This window comes from Epinephelus fuscoguttatus, linkage group LG3 (genome assembly GCF_011397635.1).
Source record: "Epinephelus fuscoguttatus linkage group LG3, E.fuscoguttatus.final_Chr_v1".
NCBI classification, from domain to species: Eukaryota; Metazoa; Chordata; class Actinopteri; order Perciformes; family Serranidae; genus Epinephelus; species Epinephelus fuscoguttatus.
The window spans coordinates 16,229,270-16,248,647 of record NC_064754.1 but is presented as its reverse complement, the minus strand read 5'-3'; the positions used below and the strand labels follow the sequence as shown (position 1 = coordinate 16,248,647).

Here is a 19,378-nt window from a genome sequence, read left to right as displayed (position 1 = left end):
AGACCTGGATACAGCATTTGAGGTGGGACATCATTCATTCCTATCGAAGTTGCTCAGTGGGACATGAAGCCAAAGATGTTCAACTGCTGCGTATCAAATTACCTAGATGATTGGCACTGCTTCTTCATGATCGGGCCCATAGAGCAAGCGCACTAGACACTTTCAGGTTACCATTTCAGTTACTTGCATGAGGATAAAGTTATTAATCGTGCAGCCCTTCTCGACTTTCCAAATGTTATCAGACCGATTGGATCAAATTGTTGGAGTAAAACAAGTCATTTCCTGACAAGAAAATCTATCCACTGGTTTACAGATGTCTTTTTCACAATTTAAGTCTATGGGGAAAAGTCTTTTTGGACATCACATGATGGAATCCGAAGTTTTAATCACATTGTTTGGCCACTACAAAAATTGGCTTCAAAGCCTGCCGCTCCTCCTAGGGGCCTAATTTCTCCTTCTTCCTGTATTCAAGCAATAGGTCACAATGGCAGTGATATTAATCTTTCCATCTCGCCCTCAGTAACAAACATGCAATTTAACATGGAGTGGCTCTCCAGGAAAAAATGGTTAACTGCTAGCTTGCCAGAGAGGGTGCTCTTTTGCTTAATTGTGTTATTCCGAGGGGATGGTACCTGGTCATGAAAAGGCTTTCAGGATCTCAAGCATCTTTCTGAGAGGATTGCCAAACATGAAAGCAGCAGGACAACGGAGTAAAATTGAGATTGCGACTCAGCAGAACAAGCAATCCAAATTAATAGTGCATACAAACGGGGGAACTGAGCAAGTGTAACAGAACTGAAGGGAACAGGTATGTGCCCAGTCAGATTATCACCTGTGTTAAATTGTGTGGAAAATGTGAATGTGCTTTATGTGAAATTGTAAAATCGTGTCATTTTCTGGGATTGCATCTGTCCAGAGCAGTTTCTGCCCTTGCATTTTTTTTTTCCACACCACACTATGTCATGTAAATGTAGCATTATGTGATTGCACTTACCTCATAAAAGCCTAAATGAGGCTGTTGCGCTGTCTGTGATGAAGGTACCACATTACCCTTGTAATAGTGCATCTACTGTTGATGTTTAATTCACGTTATAATGAATCTGACGCCTTGAGAAATCAGAGCTTTCAGAGATAGATGGATTATTAAAGGTGTTTGTGGATAAGCAGACAGATTGACAGAAAGACAGATGAGTGAACAGATGATGTACATGTTGAGATAGTGAACAGGATAATGGCAGCGCAGAACATTAGTGGGCAATTTACAGCCAGAAAAATAGACAGAGCAGCAAAGCAAGTGCATTTAAGATAGTCAATTGGTTTGCCAGAAATCCAGCATTCCTCAGGGGGAGTTTGAAGCTAAACTAGGCATCTCTGCCTGTTGTGGCCTCAAATAGCAACATGAGGTAACAGCTTGAAACTTTTATATCTAGAAATCACATGGTGCAATGTGAGAATGCACAAGTCAATCAACCTGTCTGTCACTGCTTTATGCCAAAGGACATAAGAAGCAAAATATCTCACACTGGTAAGCTTTATATGAGTGTTTCTATTTCTCAGTTTTCACTTAATATATTTCCAGGTTTTTAGTTACTTGTGTTCTGCAGAGGCCTAAAATTGAGACCTAAACTGGCCATGTACCTGGGTCTTTCAGACCCAACCCGGCTGATCTCATCTGATACTGCCAAATTTGAGGTGCCATGCTGTTGTTCGGACAAGCCAGTATTTCATGGCTATAATCTGAAATATGTCCCATTGGACAGAAAGCCTATTTCTCCAACAGCCTGTTATCCCATGCCCATTGCTCCAAATTTCTGTTTCTCCAAAAAAATACATGCTCCCTGCACTGAGTTTCCCAGTGGCATTTGAACCACCAATCTCAGGTGTTTTTATCGACCCTTGTGTCATTTCTCAGCAGTGTTTGAGCCATCACCCGTCCAACCTGTCTATGCTTTTCTGGTGACTTTTGTGCCACCAAAAGTGTTTTGAAAAACATGATCTTTTCCTCACTATAATCAAGTCTTTTTTGTGCCTGAACCTAACCACACATTCACCAAACCAAAGTCCGATTAGTCTAAAAAATATCCCACTGGACTGACAGCCCATTTCTCCAACAGTCCGTTATCCCAAAAACAAACGCCCATTGCTCCAAAGTTCTTTTTTCTTTGTAAATACACACTCCATGTAGATAGTTTCAGTTTCCCAGCTGAATTTCAACCACCAATCCCAATTTTACCGAATTTTACCACACACAGCGACAGTTGAGTCATCACCTATCTAACTTGTCTTTGCTTTTTCAGTGACTTTTGTGCCACCAAAAATGGTGTTTTAAGCCAAAACATGATCTTTTTCTCACTATATTCAAGTCTTTTTTGTGCCGAAACCTAACCACACATTCACGATAAAGTCCCATTCATCCAAAAAATATCCCATTGGACTGACAGCTCATTTCTCCAACAATCCATTATCCCAAAAACAAATGCCCATTGCTCCAAAGTTCTTTTTTCTTTGTAAATACACACTCCATGTAGATAGTTTCAGTTTCCCAGCTGAATTTCAACCACCAATCCCAATTTTACCGACCCTCACTGCATTTCTCAGCAGTGTTTGAGCTGGCATTCCCAGGTGATTTTACCGTCCCTTTGCAGCATTTCTCAGCGGCATTTGAGCCATCATCCTTCCAACCCATCTCTGCTTTTCCAGCAACTTTTGTGCCACCAAAAGTGGGTCTTTTGAGCCAATAATCATTATAATCAAGTCTTTTTTGTGCCTAAATCTATCAAACTTCCACCATTCCAAAGTCCCATTTGCCCAAAAAATATCCTACTAGACTGAAAGCCCATTTCTCCAACAGTCCGTTATCCCAAATGGAAGCACCCATTGCTCTCATGTCCTTTTTCTCTGGTGTTTTTACTGACCTTTTGCAGTGTTCCCCAGCTGTGTTTCCGAGTGGCGTGTAAGCCACCAAACCCAGGTGTTTTTCACCAGCCCGTCGCTGCTTTGCCAAAATCTTTTGTGGCATCAAATGTGAGCGTTTTAAGCCAAAACATGATCTTTTTCCGAACCATAACCAAGTGGATTTTGTGTCTAAACCTAACCACGCATTCACTACAGCATTGTTGACAAATGTAACATATCTGTGGCTTAAAGAAATGTACAATTCCAAAGAATATTCTGGTTTTCACAGAGTAGGGAGTGTCTATTTTAGTAGAATGTGAACAAAGGAGCAATGGCCATTTATTTTAGGGATAACAGCCTCCAGTGGGGCTTCAGAATTTTAAGCCTTTGGAACAATGTGCGGTCAAATCTGAGACAGACTGAACAGCAAAGGCTACATTTTTACTTTATTTCATCCATTACTGACCATTAGCTTGCTATGCTAATGCACCACATTTAGAAATAACCAGACCTAACCCTGGCCCAAAGCATTATGCAACAAAACAGCCCAGACCTGACGGGCCCCCACAAAGTATCAGGTTGGGTAGAATTCCAAAAAGTATGTTCATACTGAAGTCGAATATTAGAAAATTAGGTTACATACAAAGAATGGAAATCTGAATTTGTTAGCCTGAGGCAAAAACACGTCTGAGCATGAAAGACACAGAACAGAAAAATAACTGGAGTTCCTGTGGAGTTCAGTCTATGGAGTTGTTGCATAAACACACATCCCACTAGGACAACCTGCTTCACCAGGAAGTAGCTTGTCATATCGGGATTTGGGGATTTTCTTCTCTGTTGCAATCTTCAGCCTTTTTTAAACTACACTCTTGTCTAATGTAGTGGATGTTTGCCACCAAACCTGAAGGGCAGGAATTGGAAAGGGATTGAGGATGTGGAGAGAGGGGTAGCCTATGATTTATCCTGCTAAAGAAGATACACAGTCTGAGCTTGCTGAGAGTTTCATAAACTCATCCTGTCTCAAGAAGTGCTGTTAGTATATTCTGCGTTCTAATACAGGGAGTGACCTCATGTTAACTATTCCGAGATGCATGCAGCTCTCATTCTCCAAACCATGATTACCATGGAGAATGTAAAAGCTATGTAGTTGCTTCTTATTAATGCATAGTAGACTCTGGAAATTATAATTGAAACTCTATCTAATAACTCTGTTAAGAAGTGATCGTAGACATAATTCTAATCTCAGAAAAAGTCGAAAGAGGGTTTTTAGGCTTTTGATGGAGTGTGTGTGGATGTGTGTGTGAGAGAGTATGCCTCCAGATGTCAAAGTGCAGTTGTCCTTCTAGCATATCCAGAATCCATTTTCCTCAGTGAGCCATATCGCGGTAATAGGACTGATATCGTTCTTGTGTCCTCGTACAATGTTTCATTAACTTCCCCCTTGTTTAATCCGACATGTGGACAGTCCAAAGCTTTGGCTCACCTATGCAGCCCCTGCGAAGCCAGCATCCTCGCAGCGGATGAAATCACAGCAGTGTGGTTAGAGCTACATTTTACACCCACACATAACCCACTGAATAGCCTTTCAAAAGCCACTAGCAGGGCGGACAAGTTTCACTCAGAATCATCGTCCTTGAAAAACTGTCATTTTCCATTTAATGTAACTTTCATCATCCTCTGGGTTTCATCTGCCGGGGTTGGGCCTTTTTATTGTTTCATGTTGAAAGTTGCTGTGACACTAAAAATAAGTCATTGGCCCCTAAATCAAGTGATTCTGTGACAGGGACCTCTGAGGAGTCGATCAATAGCCTGATGATGTCATTGTCCCATGGTCCTGGGTGTTGATGGTTTCTGATGAATTATACTGGACTTATCCAGCACTGTGCGCCTGGTGGCAATGTATTTGCTCACCAGGCAACCAGCTCGTAATAAATAAAACACTGGGTCATAGGGGGCAACATGTGCATTTGAAATTGTCTCCACAACGTCTTTGGCAAAACTATATGGATATTTTTGTTGCAATTTTCCATAAAAGTATGTAAACTACATGTTAATTTTATTTCAATCTGATGTGATACAGCACATAACTGAATTACACTACTTAGGCGAAATCTCAAAAGACTAGCAAATGACACAAAATTGCCAGTGTGCGGTGAATATTTCTGTATTTTCATGGCTGTTTGTGAACTTCAAGCATCCAGTTCTCAGTAAACTCCTTCAAAACCCTTCAAACAAGGGCCTCCGTCTGGATTTAACAGCTACACGGAAAGAAGGTGGAGAATAAAAAACACATCAGTCGATGTGAGTGATTGCTTCATTTGAAGTCACACAAGGCATTCTGCGGTGTCTTCGCTGCATTTTTAAGATTTGCATGCTCTGGGCTTTTTCTCTTTCTGCCTGTGAAATTAGAATAGCTCATTGGGCTCATTGAGTGTCAGACCGCTCAAAATAAATCAGACCTGACAGCTCAGATAAGTCGTTGAAACTTTCGGAGACAGTCTGAAATGCTAAATTTCAAGCGAACACAAATTTTGCATTAGCACTATGACCAACATTTGAATATTTTAGCACTCATTCAAAGCTGGTCTCAATATATTTTAAGCTGGCTGCTCACTCTTTTCAATGTAAATGAAGTCCAAGAAATTCTGAGCTTCCTCTGCTTACCAGCCGTGTTCGACAAGAGCCACTACTCAGGTTCCAAGGTAATTGTTATGTGCTGAATATAACCCCGAAGGTGCCATGAAGTGGACCCTGAACACAGTATTATGGCCAATAGGCATGTTAACCTGCAGGACGCTGAGGACTTATACACTGGGATAGAAGGGGCATGTGGCGAAGAGATAAAGAGAAATGTGACACAGCTGAATGTATTAAATCCTAATCCTATCAAACCTGCACCTGCACCTGCACAGTTTCTTTGTACAAGACTAATTCTGGATCATTTACTGACACAGGACTGAATTCATTTGTGTTTTTGTATTTAATTAGTTGCTTGAACTGACTCCTAACTGATAATGTTATAGTGTTTTAGAACAAAGGTACACCGGCTCCTGTAATCTAAATTTAGAAACACATCTTTTGCATCAGATTAAACAAAAAAACCTTTGTGCTACATGAAACTACACCCACGTAAAGCCATCTCTTTGGTGTTCTTCCAACCAGTTACTATGTGCAGATTAATAAGTGATTGTTAGCAGTATCTACCGTCCACAGCTGCTTTTAATCTTTATGGAAGACTCTAAAGCGGCTATGTGAAGGCAGCACAGCAGGTACCTGGAGCCTGTAATTTGAAATCCTAAATAAATACACAGTGATCTCTATTTTTGTAGCTATATTACTGGACAATCAGACATTATTGTGTGCATTGAATTGGAGTCAGTTCTAACTGTATTCTGTTAGGTTACACACTGCAAACCATTGGGTGTTGGAAATGGTGACATCCTGTAAACACGCAGGATGCCTCACACTCACTCAAACAGTTTGGTTTAATCGATACATAATTTAGCCACCACTGTGGCTTAATTGTTTCCATATCGTTTGCACAGATTAACACATGTATGACTCTTAAATATTCTGTGTCAGTACACTTGGCTGCATATTTCTCTTTTTCCCCTCCACATTTTCGTGTTCCACTTGCTGCTTTCTTGTTTAACCAGTCCTTGACATTTCTCCAGTGTGGTTGAAGCATTCAGACCATGCATACTTATACCAGTGGTTCTCAAATGTTGTGCCATGATGCAAATTCAGGTGTGCTGTGGGATTTTGTGATAACCACACATCATTATCCCAAAATGAACTGAGCCTATACTAAAAAGTAGTTAATAATTTTTAATTGACTGTATCAGTATGTTGTGTGCACCCATTTCCTAATAAAGAGGCAAACTCTACCTAAAAAATGTAATTTCATTAATTGATTTAAATGGATGTGTTTTGATGTAATTTTAAAAGTTTAAAATGAATACTTGAATAATTTTGTTAATTGGCAAATTAATTGGCAGTTATTTTAAATATTTCATGGGTAAAAGTTGGTTGTCAATTGTTATGTGATATTAAAAACATTTATGTCGTGATAAGAAAATTAACACATGTTAAAGAGGCTATTGTGCAGAGATATAAATACAGCTGTGCCTTGAGATATTTGCCTCCCCGTTGGTGTGCCTTGGGAATTGAGTGCCACTGCCCTACTCTGCACTGTTGTATTTACACTAGAGCTGCAACTAACGATTATTTTCATTGTCGACTAATCTGTCGATTATTTCTTCAATTAGTTGACTAATCATTTTATCGAAACATGAATTATGTCATCTAATGTCTTGTTTCGTACTCACGCCAAAGGGTTTTAGTTCACCATCATGGGAGAGCGTGTAAAGCTGCCAATATTTGAACGTAAGAAGCTACAATAAGAGTATTTTTGGGTACTTTAATAGTACTGTTCTATGAAAAATGACTCAAACCGATTAGTCGACTGCTAAAATAGTCACTGATTATTTTAATAGGCGATTAGTCATCGATTAGTCGACTAATTGTTGCAGCCCTAATTTACACTGGTGTTTTTAGATGGAAAAAAACCTGGTTGAGCAACAACTACACACTTTGATAGATGCAAAACAAGAAAATTAGACCATTTTACATTTTGCTAAAACGCACAGCTTCACTCACTTGATAATCTCACTGAGCACAATACAATCAACAATCGTCAATCTGCTGTTATACGGCTCAATTCAATTCTTATTTATATTTTCTGTTAATTTGCATAGCTGAGTTTGCTCTTCATAGCGTGTCCAATTTTTTCTGCATTGTTCTGCATTTGTATATAAATTAGTCATGCAGTGTAACCTTGAATTCATGAAGAAAACTTCTTACATGCCTCCACAGAAAACAGCAAACATATTGATTTATTGATTGATTGGGGAGCACTTTTAACAACAGCAAAACTGCATCAAAACATCTGCTTACAAACTCTCCTACATCTCCTGCAGTGTATTTTAAGTCTCATTTATACAGCCCTGTTCTCAGTTCTTTCAAAGTACAGGTTTTCTTCACTAAACCTTTGTATTGGGGTCTGGCTTTGAAGAGAGCATAGATAAGTTTCACTTTCAGTTCAGTTTTAAATACGATTTTCGTGAAAATGCATGTGTTAGGGAAGTACTGATAATGCAACTGGATAAATGAGACTTTAATTATATTGCAGGAGTTGTGTGAGAGTTTGTCAACAGATGTTGACTAACAACGACCACACCACAACAATATGTCGTTCAAATGTTTAATTGTAATTCAGGAAGTGTTAGTCGTTGAGGACTGGTGAATGGATGTAAGTGGGTTGAAGGTGGAAGAGGGATGTCTTGTGTTAGGTTGATCTTGGAGGATGTACTGGAGATCGGCAGAGGGAGACTCAGTGTGGGGTTACAGGCCCCCCAGACGGTACCTAGAATGAGACATGGGAGAGGTATGCACCAGACTGAATAAGAAAAGATGAGGGAAGAAGGAAAGAGAGGATGAAGGGATGTTGGTAGGTATGAGGTAGGGAGGATGATGAATGATGGATGAAGGGAAGGGAAAGGGAGGGTGGGTCGAGAAATCTGAGACGAACAGAGCAGGATGGGTTGACCAGGTAGAAGTAAGCTAGAGGTGTGGTTGAGGCGTGGCCCTGCTCCCGAACCTAAGTTAACAAATTAAATTAATTGCTGCTGTAGTGTTGCTGTTGTGGAGGAATTTTTCACAAAGTCATTGTATCACGACATGACTATGATATACCAATGGTCATTTTAAAAGGCAAGTGTTCTTTTATTGTTTGGTAATTCTCTTAGAAAGCTGTTTGATCCTGAAAGCCTGGTCTTGACCCGGTCCAATCCCCTCCGAATAATGAACATGAGAACCATTAATAGCACCTTCTCCAACAAACCAGCAGTTCCATTTTTTGTGTTTAGAACAACTCCACCTGAAATCTTATTATTCTTAACAGAGGTTTAGTTTACAACGCTTGAATAACAATATCCTTTGGCCTGTAGCCACCGAGGTGTTTAATCTAAAGTCCCTCTTCAAAAGGTAGACTTTTGAAGAAATTTGTGCTGTAGAAGATGATTCACATCATTCATGACCACAGCTCATAGTGTCTTCTTTAAAGGAAATACTAACTAATGCACCTGGCGAACAGCCAATCAAATTGCAGTGGGGCGTGAGGTAATCAGCCCCACCTGGCAATAAAGTACTGCCATCTGCTGTCATTGCCAAAAGCTTTGGGCATGCGTACTGCTGTTTTTTTCCAACACTCGGGGCCCTTGACACTACGAGTGTGGGGCTATCCCAACACAACGTCCTATGGGGCGATCACAACATCATTTTAAAACTATGCCATCCAGACACTGAGCTTATATTGTAGACTAGTTATAAATAACAGCAGCAGCTGAGGATATTTTGTCATGTATTAATCCAGAATTATATTCATCTCTAAGTTACTCAGTATCACTAAAACCACACTTTTTCTGCTGCCAGCAGGTGGGCAATAAAGCCCCATCTGCCCTACATAACCTGTCATCTTATAATGACGAAAACTCTGTCTGTGTGTGTCTGTTCCACACACACTGACTTGGTCAATCCATGTGAAATTTGGCACAGTGGTAGAGGGTCATGGGAGGATGCGAATGAAGTAATATTACATCAATTGGCCAAAGGGGGGCGCTATAGCAACCGACTGAAATTGCAAACTTTGAATGGACATATCTAATGCCTCGTATGTCGTACAGACATGAAACTTTGCACAGAGATGCCTCTCCTCATGAGACAAATGACAAATTGACATGACAAATTTGCCTCAAGAACCCATAAGTTCCGGTTATATAGATTTTCCTCCATTTTGAATTTTTTGAAACACACTTAAAATCGATCTCTCCCTAGGAAGTTTGACCGATCTGCATGAAACTGGGTGAACATAATCTAGGGACCAATATCTAAAGTTCCCTCTTGGCAAAAGTTGGAAAACTTACTAAAACTGAGCTTCTATAAGGCAATGAATATTGCGGAGGGCGTGGCTCATCACATAAAGGTATATAACATCTCAAGGGTTTCACCAATCACCATGCAACTTTGTAGGCACATGACCACACATAATCTGAGGGGACCCCTCCATTATTGACCCCATCAAACAAAATGGGGGCGGTAGAGAGCTAATTTCTTATCTAGGCCTAACCGCCATATCGATTTTTACTAAACATAGTAGATATGTAGAACAGGACGCCTCAAGGTGAGTGGATAAATTTAACTCTAATTGGCAACTGGGTGGCGCTATAACAACAGAAAAATGCTTAAAAATGGCTCAAATGTGACCGATCGCTGTGGCTCCCCCTGTGGCCCAGTGTTTGTTTTTGTTCTAATTTTTGGTATGACTAAGTCATGGTATGGTATGCTGTACATAATCAGTCATTCTGTCTGTCCCATGTTTTTCTACTCACTGACGTGGTTAATCTATGTGAAACTGCACATAGGCATTGAGGATTGGCATAGGTAGAAGGTGACAAAGCTACCAATGGGTATGGACTAGTCTCTATATATTTAAGTTGTTTATATTTCTGCGTGAATTGCACTCAAACTCTCCGTACAGTGTGTTTATTGTACTTGGCAGGTAGCGAATTAATCATTATTTGTTCTATTTTGGAGCCTGTTCATATTTCAGTAATAGTATTTTGATTGTAGTATTATTTGTGTGAAACTGGGTCGTTAAAGTCTGCATTGTTACAAGTAAATCGAGAATATAATTTCTATCGAACCACACTGATAATGGTCATCATCAGGTTTCAAGTGTTGTTTGTGTGCATTACAAATGCAGCAGCGGCGCAAGTCGCCACACAGTGACCTTAATGATGTGGCCCCTGTTTTCCCGCTGGGCTTCATGTTGCTGATTTGAGCACAAAAGGGACTTAATTACGTCAGTGCTCTTTCCCCTCTCCCAGTGAATTCTCAAGGGGGATTTTTAATTGCAACAAGTCATTCATCAAGTGTTCATCAGACCTTTCTGATTAAATTTCAGGTCAACTGACTACGGAGCAACGTACCAGAAGCTGAATGACAAAGTGGGAGCAAAGACAATACTCAGTTATTTGTACGTGAGCCCTAACAACAAGAGAAAGGTAATGTTCTTCCTTTGTTATTTCCTTTTCCTGAATTTGATAATTGTCTTGACTGTGTGCGCTTCACTTGTTTCCTCTTCAGCGTTGGTGTGATACACAGTCTGCAGATACAGGCATGACTCATCGTTCTCTTTTTGATGTCTGTCTCTTCCTCTGTCATTTTCTGCAATGTCAGTAAGATGGATTGAACAGAAGTTCATTTATTAACATGTGGAATCCACCTAGCAGTGAGCTGGCAGCAGAAAAATACTCTCCAATTTCTGAAATGAATAGCTTGGCAATAGTTTCTCGTTTTCTTTCTGTCTTTCCAGGACTAAATCAATTATAAGACAGATGAAAAGGGGAAACAGAGAAGGATGGGTTCATATTTTCAGCCGTTCCATCAGGTGGTGCCCCTGCATTTTCCGGGGTTTGGGTCAATTGATGGTTACAACCATCTGTCTCTGCTCACTAGACAGTTTCACCTCTCTCCCCTTACACGACTCTAATCAGAAGGGGTCATTTTCTCTGAGTTAATTATTGTCTCATAATCAAGAGGAAAATGCAGCCCCACCTCAGTTCAGAATCTCAGACGCCCACCTGATCAAGTTAGGCAGCCTGTCAGTGATTGGGACATCCCCGAGGTCAGTTAAATGTGTCGAGCCAGCCGGTGAGACTGAGATAGTGAGAGGAACCAGAACATAGAGGCTACACGGGGAGGCTGGAATGTCATTATGTTGTTATCAGGGGAGAATTAAGATACAGTCTTACTCAATATAGTCTCAGTCTGTGAGGAATAAACAGATAAATATGGATTTTGCAATATGCAAGAAACTGCCTTGAGTACCAAATGGGCAAGATACACCTGCATCAGGCGGTTCTCCACATTCCCTGCCCAGATCACTGCACGCCATGTTCTGTATCTTTATTTGTTTTGTCTGTGCAGCGTGTAATTAATTAGATCAATTTTTTAATTGCTTGACAGTCCTAATAATAACACTTTGTTATTTTCAGTTGTACATTATTGTACTTGCCAGCAGTAGGAACATAACAATACATCAATCTGGATTCACATATCTTTTTAGTGATCAGCGATCCAATATCACTGATGCAAACATTGAAAACATAGATACATATGGTCATCCTTAAGATACGCCTTTATTTTGAAATTCCCATGGCACGTCTGCGTCACCATTTCATAAACCTTCAAACAGTGTGAGTGTCCTGGCACCAAACAGACAATGGCAAGCAGCCAAGACAAAAACAAAGAGGATATTTACTGATATCATCTCATATCAATCACAGGCCCCTGAACTGAATCAAATCGAACTTGTATCGCCACAGACTTTGTGATATCAGCAAATACGTTATCGTTGCCCACAGAATCAATAGAATATTGTATTGTGATGAAACTTAAACCCCTAGCCAGTAGGTGACAGAGGGGTCTGTTGCATATTACTGCAAGTCACATAGCAGAAGACCAGTTGCAGTGATTAGTCTGAGCCCATGGTCTTAAAAGTGTGTGCCTGGTGCTGCCAAACTGCCAGCTTTTTCTTCCTCTCTAATTGCTAAATGAGGAAAAAAGTGCTGCACACAGCGCCTTTCTTTAGAGCACTACCACTGTTTTTAGGCCTTTTTGTTGTGCTGCCAGAGTGCAATGTTTACTCTCCAAGTGGGGAAACAGAATATTCACAGTTCACAAAATCAAGTTGAAATTTATACATTCAAAAAAGTTTTCAAGCACTTAAAGATCCAGTCATTTCTGAAGTGTATGTCATGCAAGAGAGCCAATACATATATATATATATATAGACATTTAAATTGTGTTGATTGATTCACAGTATCACCTCATGCATTGAGTAAAATATAATAATATAAATACAAAACATTCCACCTTAAATGATGCCGATAGCTGCTGGTAGCCTTTCAGCAGCATACTGAATTATTTTTTTTTTTTCTCAGTCGCCAACTGTTACCTAGTAAAGATGAAACAGATGGAAAACATCCTTCAATTTTTTGGGTTCAGCTACAAAGGTAAAAGTTTACAATGATGTAAAGTTAGTTAAACAACAATAAAACCAGGCTTGCGCCCACCTCAGGCTAGCTAACAGCTTGAATTCTACTAATTCTAACTCGCTAACTAGCATTGATGACAGTAGCGCGGGCTCGGCTCTAGAACAAAATGCATCTGAAATTAGTGGGGGTGCACTAGTGGCTACAGCACGAGCTGGCAACAGCATTGAAAAATACTTTGGATGTAACGGCGCTAATTATGCTTAAACACATCAATAAAAAGTTCTAAGTGATCACAACGTATCGTTTCTTTTCAACAACACTTCGCTTTATGAGTCAGAACAGCATTCGTGCCTTAAGGTGCTGACACACCAGACCGACATCAAAGAACTAGCGGCAACGAAAGCCAACTGTTGCGTCATACATCGCCTCACGTTGCCCTGTGTCAGTTGCATTTGAACACGCTATAAAGACTACATCCAACGGCAAAGTGGCACGTACGTTCTGCGCCTGCGTGAGAGAGAGCGTGGTACATCCTGTCAGCCGAGGGGTTTCCTATCTGTGCAGTCGAGCACCGCAGCATCTCCACGGACTATTACATCCAGATGGTCCCGGTGTTTCCTCCGCAGGCTCCACTTCACTCACTTCTTCCCACTTTAACTTGAATAACAAACTGGGGCTCGGTGCTCCGGTTGGATCCAAACGGAGAAACCACAGAAAAAATATATGCCCCCACACTGAAAGTGAACTGTAAAGACTCCTTCCCTACGCTGTGGTAAACCTGGAACGGGATGTTTTCAATGCAATGATTATGAGCCAGGTAGTTTTTAATTAGAGGTTTTCTCAGATGGTTTAGAGTGAGATGAGGTTACAGAGGCAAGGTCTCTATGTATGCTTAAAATAAATTAGAGGCAGCACATTAGCAAACAGAGAGCATTAACTAACTTTCTGCGCTCTGAGGTCTTTAAGAATAATTTACTGAAGTTCCATTACAGCTCTGGCAAAAACCAATGAAGAGGTTTTGAAGTCATTTGTCTATTTTGGGTTCAGATAAGACAGTAGTGGATCTAAACATCTTTGCCCGACTCAACGGACCTTGTTTCCCTTGTTTGAACTTGTTGCATCCATCTTGGTTTGACTGGAGAGACAATAACGTAAGTGACGACAGTTTCTAAAGTTCCAGCAAAACAGTAAAAACTCAAGTCCCTTTTAACAATGGATTGTTTTTGCCATGCTTGTTTGTGCAAAGCAGAAAGATCTGGTAACAGGCCCTCGCTCTTTGATCCTCAGAGACTACACCAAAACCTCGCAGACTCAGTTTTGATTGTCCACTGATCCATCCATTAGCTATACCCGCTATCCTTTAGAGGGTTCCAGGCTGGAGCTAATCCCAGCTAACAGGCTCTTCACTTTAATTTGTTATTTCTGACTAAGTATGGAGCCTCTATAACATGCCAATAAACATCACCTATTGAACTGAATGAAAGCGAGAGATGGGCACATTGAAGTAGAAAATTCCGTCTTTGCTGCTTTCCGTTGCCATTTCTTGTAGATTGGATTAACAGCGAATGTTCTGTGGGACCTTGGCAAAACCAAATGAAGAGGTTTTGAAGCTTTTCTAATGAGGCAGCACTCCAGAGACACTGGGAAAGCACAATAGCCTTGGAGTCCAGGAAAGCAGCGAGCTCAACAACACCAGGCCTCAGTTTAAACACACAGAGCAGCAAGCAGATGAAGACCTGCAAACAACTTGACGGGCTGTTAATATATTTTCACACAGACGGGGGACGTGGCAGAGAAACACATTCTCTCACGCACGCACAAGGATACAAACAAAACGTCAGACACACCATCAGGCTCCATACACGCATGCACATAGTGTCTGCCTTTGTCTGTCTACTATCCTCGAGTCTATCTCCTTTCGCCCTCACTTTTATTCACACGCAGGCAAGCATTCCAATTATCTTTGTCTCACACATGTTCACGCACCCTCTCTGCATTTTATTCCTCTCTCACACTCATAGTTTCCCCACGTCACCAAAAAATAAAAAATATAAACAAGAATAAGAGTCTAGCTACACCAGCGGCCCCATGAGGCTATAATAATTACATGCCAGTAAAAGAAATTGGACGGAAAAGTGGACGGATGAAAAATAGAGACAACTTTGTTATTCTCAGGCTCTTACCACAAGTCTGATTAACAAATGGCATGAAAGTGGCAGAGGAGGAAAGGTTGTTAAATCAAAAGTGTTGATGCTCGATCCATTTTATGATGTCTTGGACTTAGCTTGTCAGACTCAGCTCTACATTGTTGGACGGGTAGGAGCATAACAATGTTGAGCTGTGCCTGACAGGCTAAGCCTTAATGTAACTGAGACTAAATTGGTCTTTAGTTTGGTCAAACTTGTAAAATGCTGTCACATCAACATCCTTTATTGTAATTAGGACTTGATTTTTGTCCAGTTGCTTGAAAACTAAACAAAGATTCCTCACAAGTCCATAATTCAAGGTGCTTGAACCCCAATTGTGTTAAGCCCTGTTTAGACCAATGAATCTTGACGAGACAAAGCCATTTTAGAACATTGCAGAGAAAGGTTGCAGCAGTGTGAACTGGCCCTCTGAGCTCATTTCAGCTCGTCAAATCACTGGCGGCTAGTTTTAGAATGTAAGGCACGTCACCTGTTTCTACAGCCAATCATCTTGTAGTGAAATCCACTGAGCAAATCAAAATGACCGCAGACGGCCTGTTGTGGCAGGTGCTCTGTTCGCGCTGTGCCCTTTGCTTCCATCCTCACAGTGTACCGGTGTTGGACGGTGAATCGCTGCTGCTGGTGCCTGCTGTATGTGTTAGCCCCCACACACACACAATCTCATTGATTAACTAATCGGCGCTGCTTTCTTATATTATTATGGTGTATTTATTACGAATACAGTACAACTGATGCTTGTTTTATGTTTTTCGCAGTTTCATCACTACTACAAATGCAACTGTAGCCAGTATCTCACTATCACTATCCTCAGTCATATTTTAAGAAGCTACAAATTATATTCAGCCACAAAATAAGCCTGAAAAGCTGGAAAGAGTTGTTGCATAGAGATGATACAACATCTCATCTAGTTGCATTGGTGTGAACAGGCACGTTTTTAGAACGTTGCAAAATGGCATATTGCAAGTGGTTGTGCGTTTCAACTCATGTCGTTGCAAATCTTTGTCCTGAACGGGGCATTAAATGTCAATGCACAGTATTTTTTAAACCCTCACATGAACAAACTCTGCAGTCCAATGTGAATGCTTGCTGAACATGGTAATCTTGTACCATCTCTTGAGTCTTCCCATATGATAATGCTTCATTAACACCTATCTCATTAGCATGGTGATGGCACGTAATTTTTACTGTTATTTAGTTAGCACAGTTTGCATGTGCATGTGCATAAAAACAAACAAAACAACCATTATATAGACTCATACAGAAGTAGTCACACTTATGTTTTTCTGTAGAGACCTGTATTTTCTAATTTTTTTCTCATTTTCTGTATTTGGGACGCTTATGGGCGTGTACCCCCACAGCGCTCAGGTGAGGTCGCGGCTTTATAAATGGTAGTGACCAGGTGCTAGCAGGCATCTAAGAGACACAGAGCCAAATAAAAGTGTGAATATAGCTAGGCGAAACACCAAACGAGAATGAATCTAGAGTTGGCTGCTACATTCGCTTTCACTGGCGAGTGTGTTTACAAACAGTAGCTTACAATTGTGCAAAGTGTATCTTTAACATGTATAGCTAATAACTAGTATGATAACATGGTAATGCTAAACATATTACAAATGCAGTTAAAACAGTATGTTACTGTCCCATGCTTTTGTTTAGTATATTAGCATGCTGTGAGCATGTTACCTTACTATGGCAGCAGTCAGTCAGTCGTTAATTTATTTGTCGCATGAAGTCATACAAGGTCCTCTTCAGTCCCTTTTGCCTCCCTTATGTTTCCTCTTACATTGTGGGCTGCTCCTTAATAATTGCAGGCTGCAGACCAGTGATGATTCCGGTAATCCATGATTTTGGGTTGAAAAAATAATTATGGTTTTTTGTAAGACAGTCCATGATTGGCCTGACCTTTATCCTGAGCTCTCATGCCACTGGGGGCATGTGACATTGTTTGTTTACATATTTTGATGTCAGCAGGATGGCAGCATGGTCATTCCTTCTGAATGTGGACTGTGACTCTGCAGCCAACTCTAAACAGCGTATAGCAGTGATCCAGAGTGATTATTCCCCTCTCGGTGCACGGCAAGCAGCAACACGACAGGATTTCAATATTCCAACTGTCACACCAGTCCTTATTCACAAGAAAGCACATGCCTTCTTCTGTTTCTTGCCAGAGTCCTCTGCTCTGTCAGATTGGTGTAGAAAATGAGTCACCTAGTTGAATGGTGGTGACCAGTGTTCCAGGAGTTTTGGTGAAACAAAAGACATTACAGTTCCTGGTATCCCAGGACTACTAATGCCGAGGACGTCCAGCCTATTATCCAACGGCAAGCAGGATGTCTGGCATAGAAGATCCTCGTGGTTGCAGCCGGTGTTAACATTCCTCCAAGCTTGCCGCAGTGCCTCCTCAATGTTAGATCGATTTTCCTTGATGCTTACTGATGTTTACATTTGAAAAACTTGACCTAACGGGTAACACAGTCAGCAGGAGGAGAGTGATGAGTTGATTTTCCTATCCTGATGGGTGACCCGTCGTCATATACCATCACTGTCCAACAGCAATCACAAAAAGCACAAGCAATGTTTGTAAAATAGACATAAGAACATAAATTTGCATACATTTAGCACCAATTTAGTGGAGCTGAGGGAGATGTGACTGGAAAGGTCCGCACCTTCAAGATTAAAAAACTCCAAGTACAGCTGAGGCTGACAGGAAGTAGTTTAGAGGAATCCTGTCATCAACTAAAGTGAACATTTTTGACTGTGGTGCTATATGAAAAAGTCAGGAGATCATCAAATATAGAGGCATTTAATCTAGTGTGCACAATGAATGTGTGCAGCCAGTCTAATGGCAATCCATCTAACAGTTGTTGAGATATGGGAGACCAACAGTCTGTATGATGGAAGATGATTGTCACCATAGTGTGGCTAAAATCAAACACAGGTAAAAATAATACACAGAAACAGACCAAACATGGATGGAGAAACTTTTTCACTCTCAAACAGACACACACACACACACACACACACACACACACTCACACACTCTGTTCTCCCAACCCACATGCAGTTAATTCAAAGCACACACTCGCATGTTTGTGAGGGAGGGTAGCAGAGACTGCAGGTTCGTCACTCTCGCTGTCACCCCCGGCATGGCGCCATGTGACTGCTGCTGGTGGCAGACAAAAGCCCCTCTCTTCAGCAAGTAGTGGAAGTAAATCAGGCCTCTGTGGCTGCGGGGGGATAGAGGGAGAAAAGCACTGGAGGACGGAGAGCGAGGTAGAGAAACGGCACGGAAAGTGAAAGAGGGAAAGCGAGCGGTAGATACGAGAGGGGGGAAAAGAGACAGCAAATAAACTGACAGAGAGCAAGTGAGCATGGAAGAGTGGAGAGGGCAGAGGAAGAGCAAAAAACGAGTGACAAAGCAAAAAAGTAGAGAGATGGCTCAGGGGTCACCCATGGAGAAAACAGTCTGACAACACAGCAATTACATCAATTTTCATATTGTGGCTTCATACTGAGCCCGTACATGAGAGAGCGCATCTCGAGTACACATTAGGGGAAATGATGTAGGGTTTTAGCCTGAGATTTTGTGTGAGAGCACATTATTACAGTAAATGGCTGGGGATGGTGAGTGCGGGTAAAAAAAAAACTGACAGTCTCATACAAATGGGTAATGCCTCTAATGGTTTGAAAACAAAGAGGAATTTTCCAGAGGAAGCGTATGAGTGACAGATGGATTCAGTCTCTGCTACTTTACACTCAGTCTGTGAGTTCTCTTTAAGGAATACATAACCGCTTTTTCTCATGAATGTATTGACTAAAACAACAATCACTGTGCTCGAGTGTTTTCGCGGCGAAGGCCTCGATTGTATTAGTGTGTGTCTGCCTCCTCGTCTGCATGTGTGCACGCATGTGTTTGCATGCGTGGCGTTCACAAACAATTACGGCCTTGTGCAGCTCAGACGGCAACAACAGGCAGGTGGGCGGAATATGAATTCACCTCAGATGAGACTCTCCCACTGTTGAGCTTCAAAGACTTTTGTTTATTGTCTCACTTTTGGATACAAGCTCAGACTTAAAAGTGAACTTTAATATTTCATATCTTCGAACTGTCCTCAAAATGGCAATGACACAAAAGTCTTGCAGAAAGACAAACAGAAT

The 19,378-nt window shown here is 41.1% G+C and overlaps 1 protein-coding gene across 9 annotated transcripts in view; it reads left to right on the top strand.

The window, feature by feature from the left end:
• Positions 1 to 19,378, top strand: part of LOC125886637 (VPS10 domain-containing receptor SorCS1) — a 247,028-nt gene that overhangs the window by 126,873 nt on the left and 100,777 nt on the right. For all 9 annotated transcript variants that reach the window (XR_007449058.1, XR_007449059.1, XR_007449060.1 and 6 more), the window contains one exon: positions 10,919 to 11,018. Coding sequence is in view for 6 of the 9 variants with exons in the window: in XM_049572987.1 (XP_049428944.1) it covers positions 10,919 to 11,018 (100 nt within the window). In the remaining 3 variants the exon portion in view is untranslated. The remainder of the gene's footprint in view (positions 1 to 10,918; positions 11,019 to 19,378) is intronic.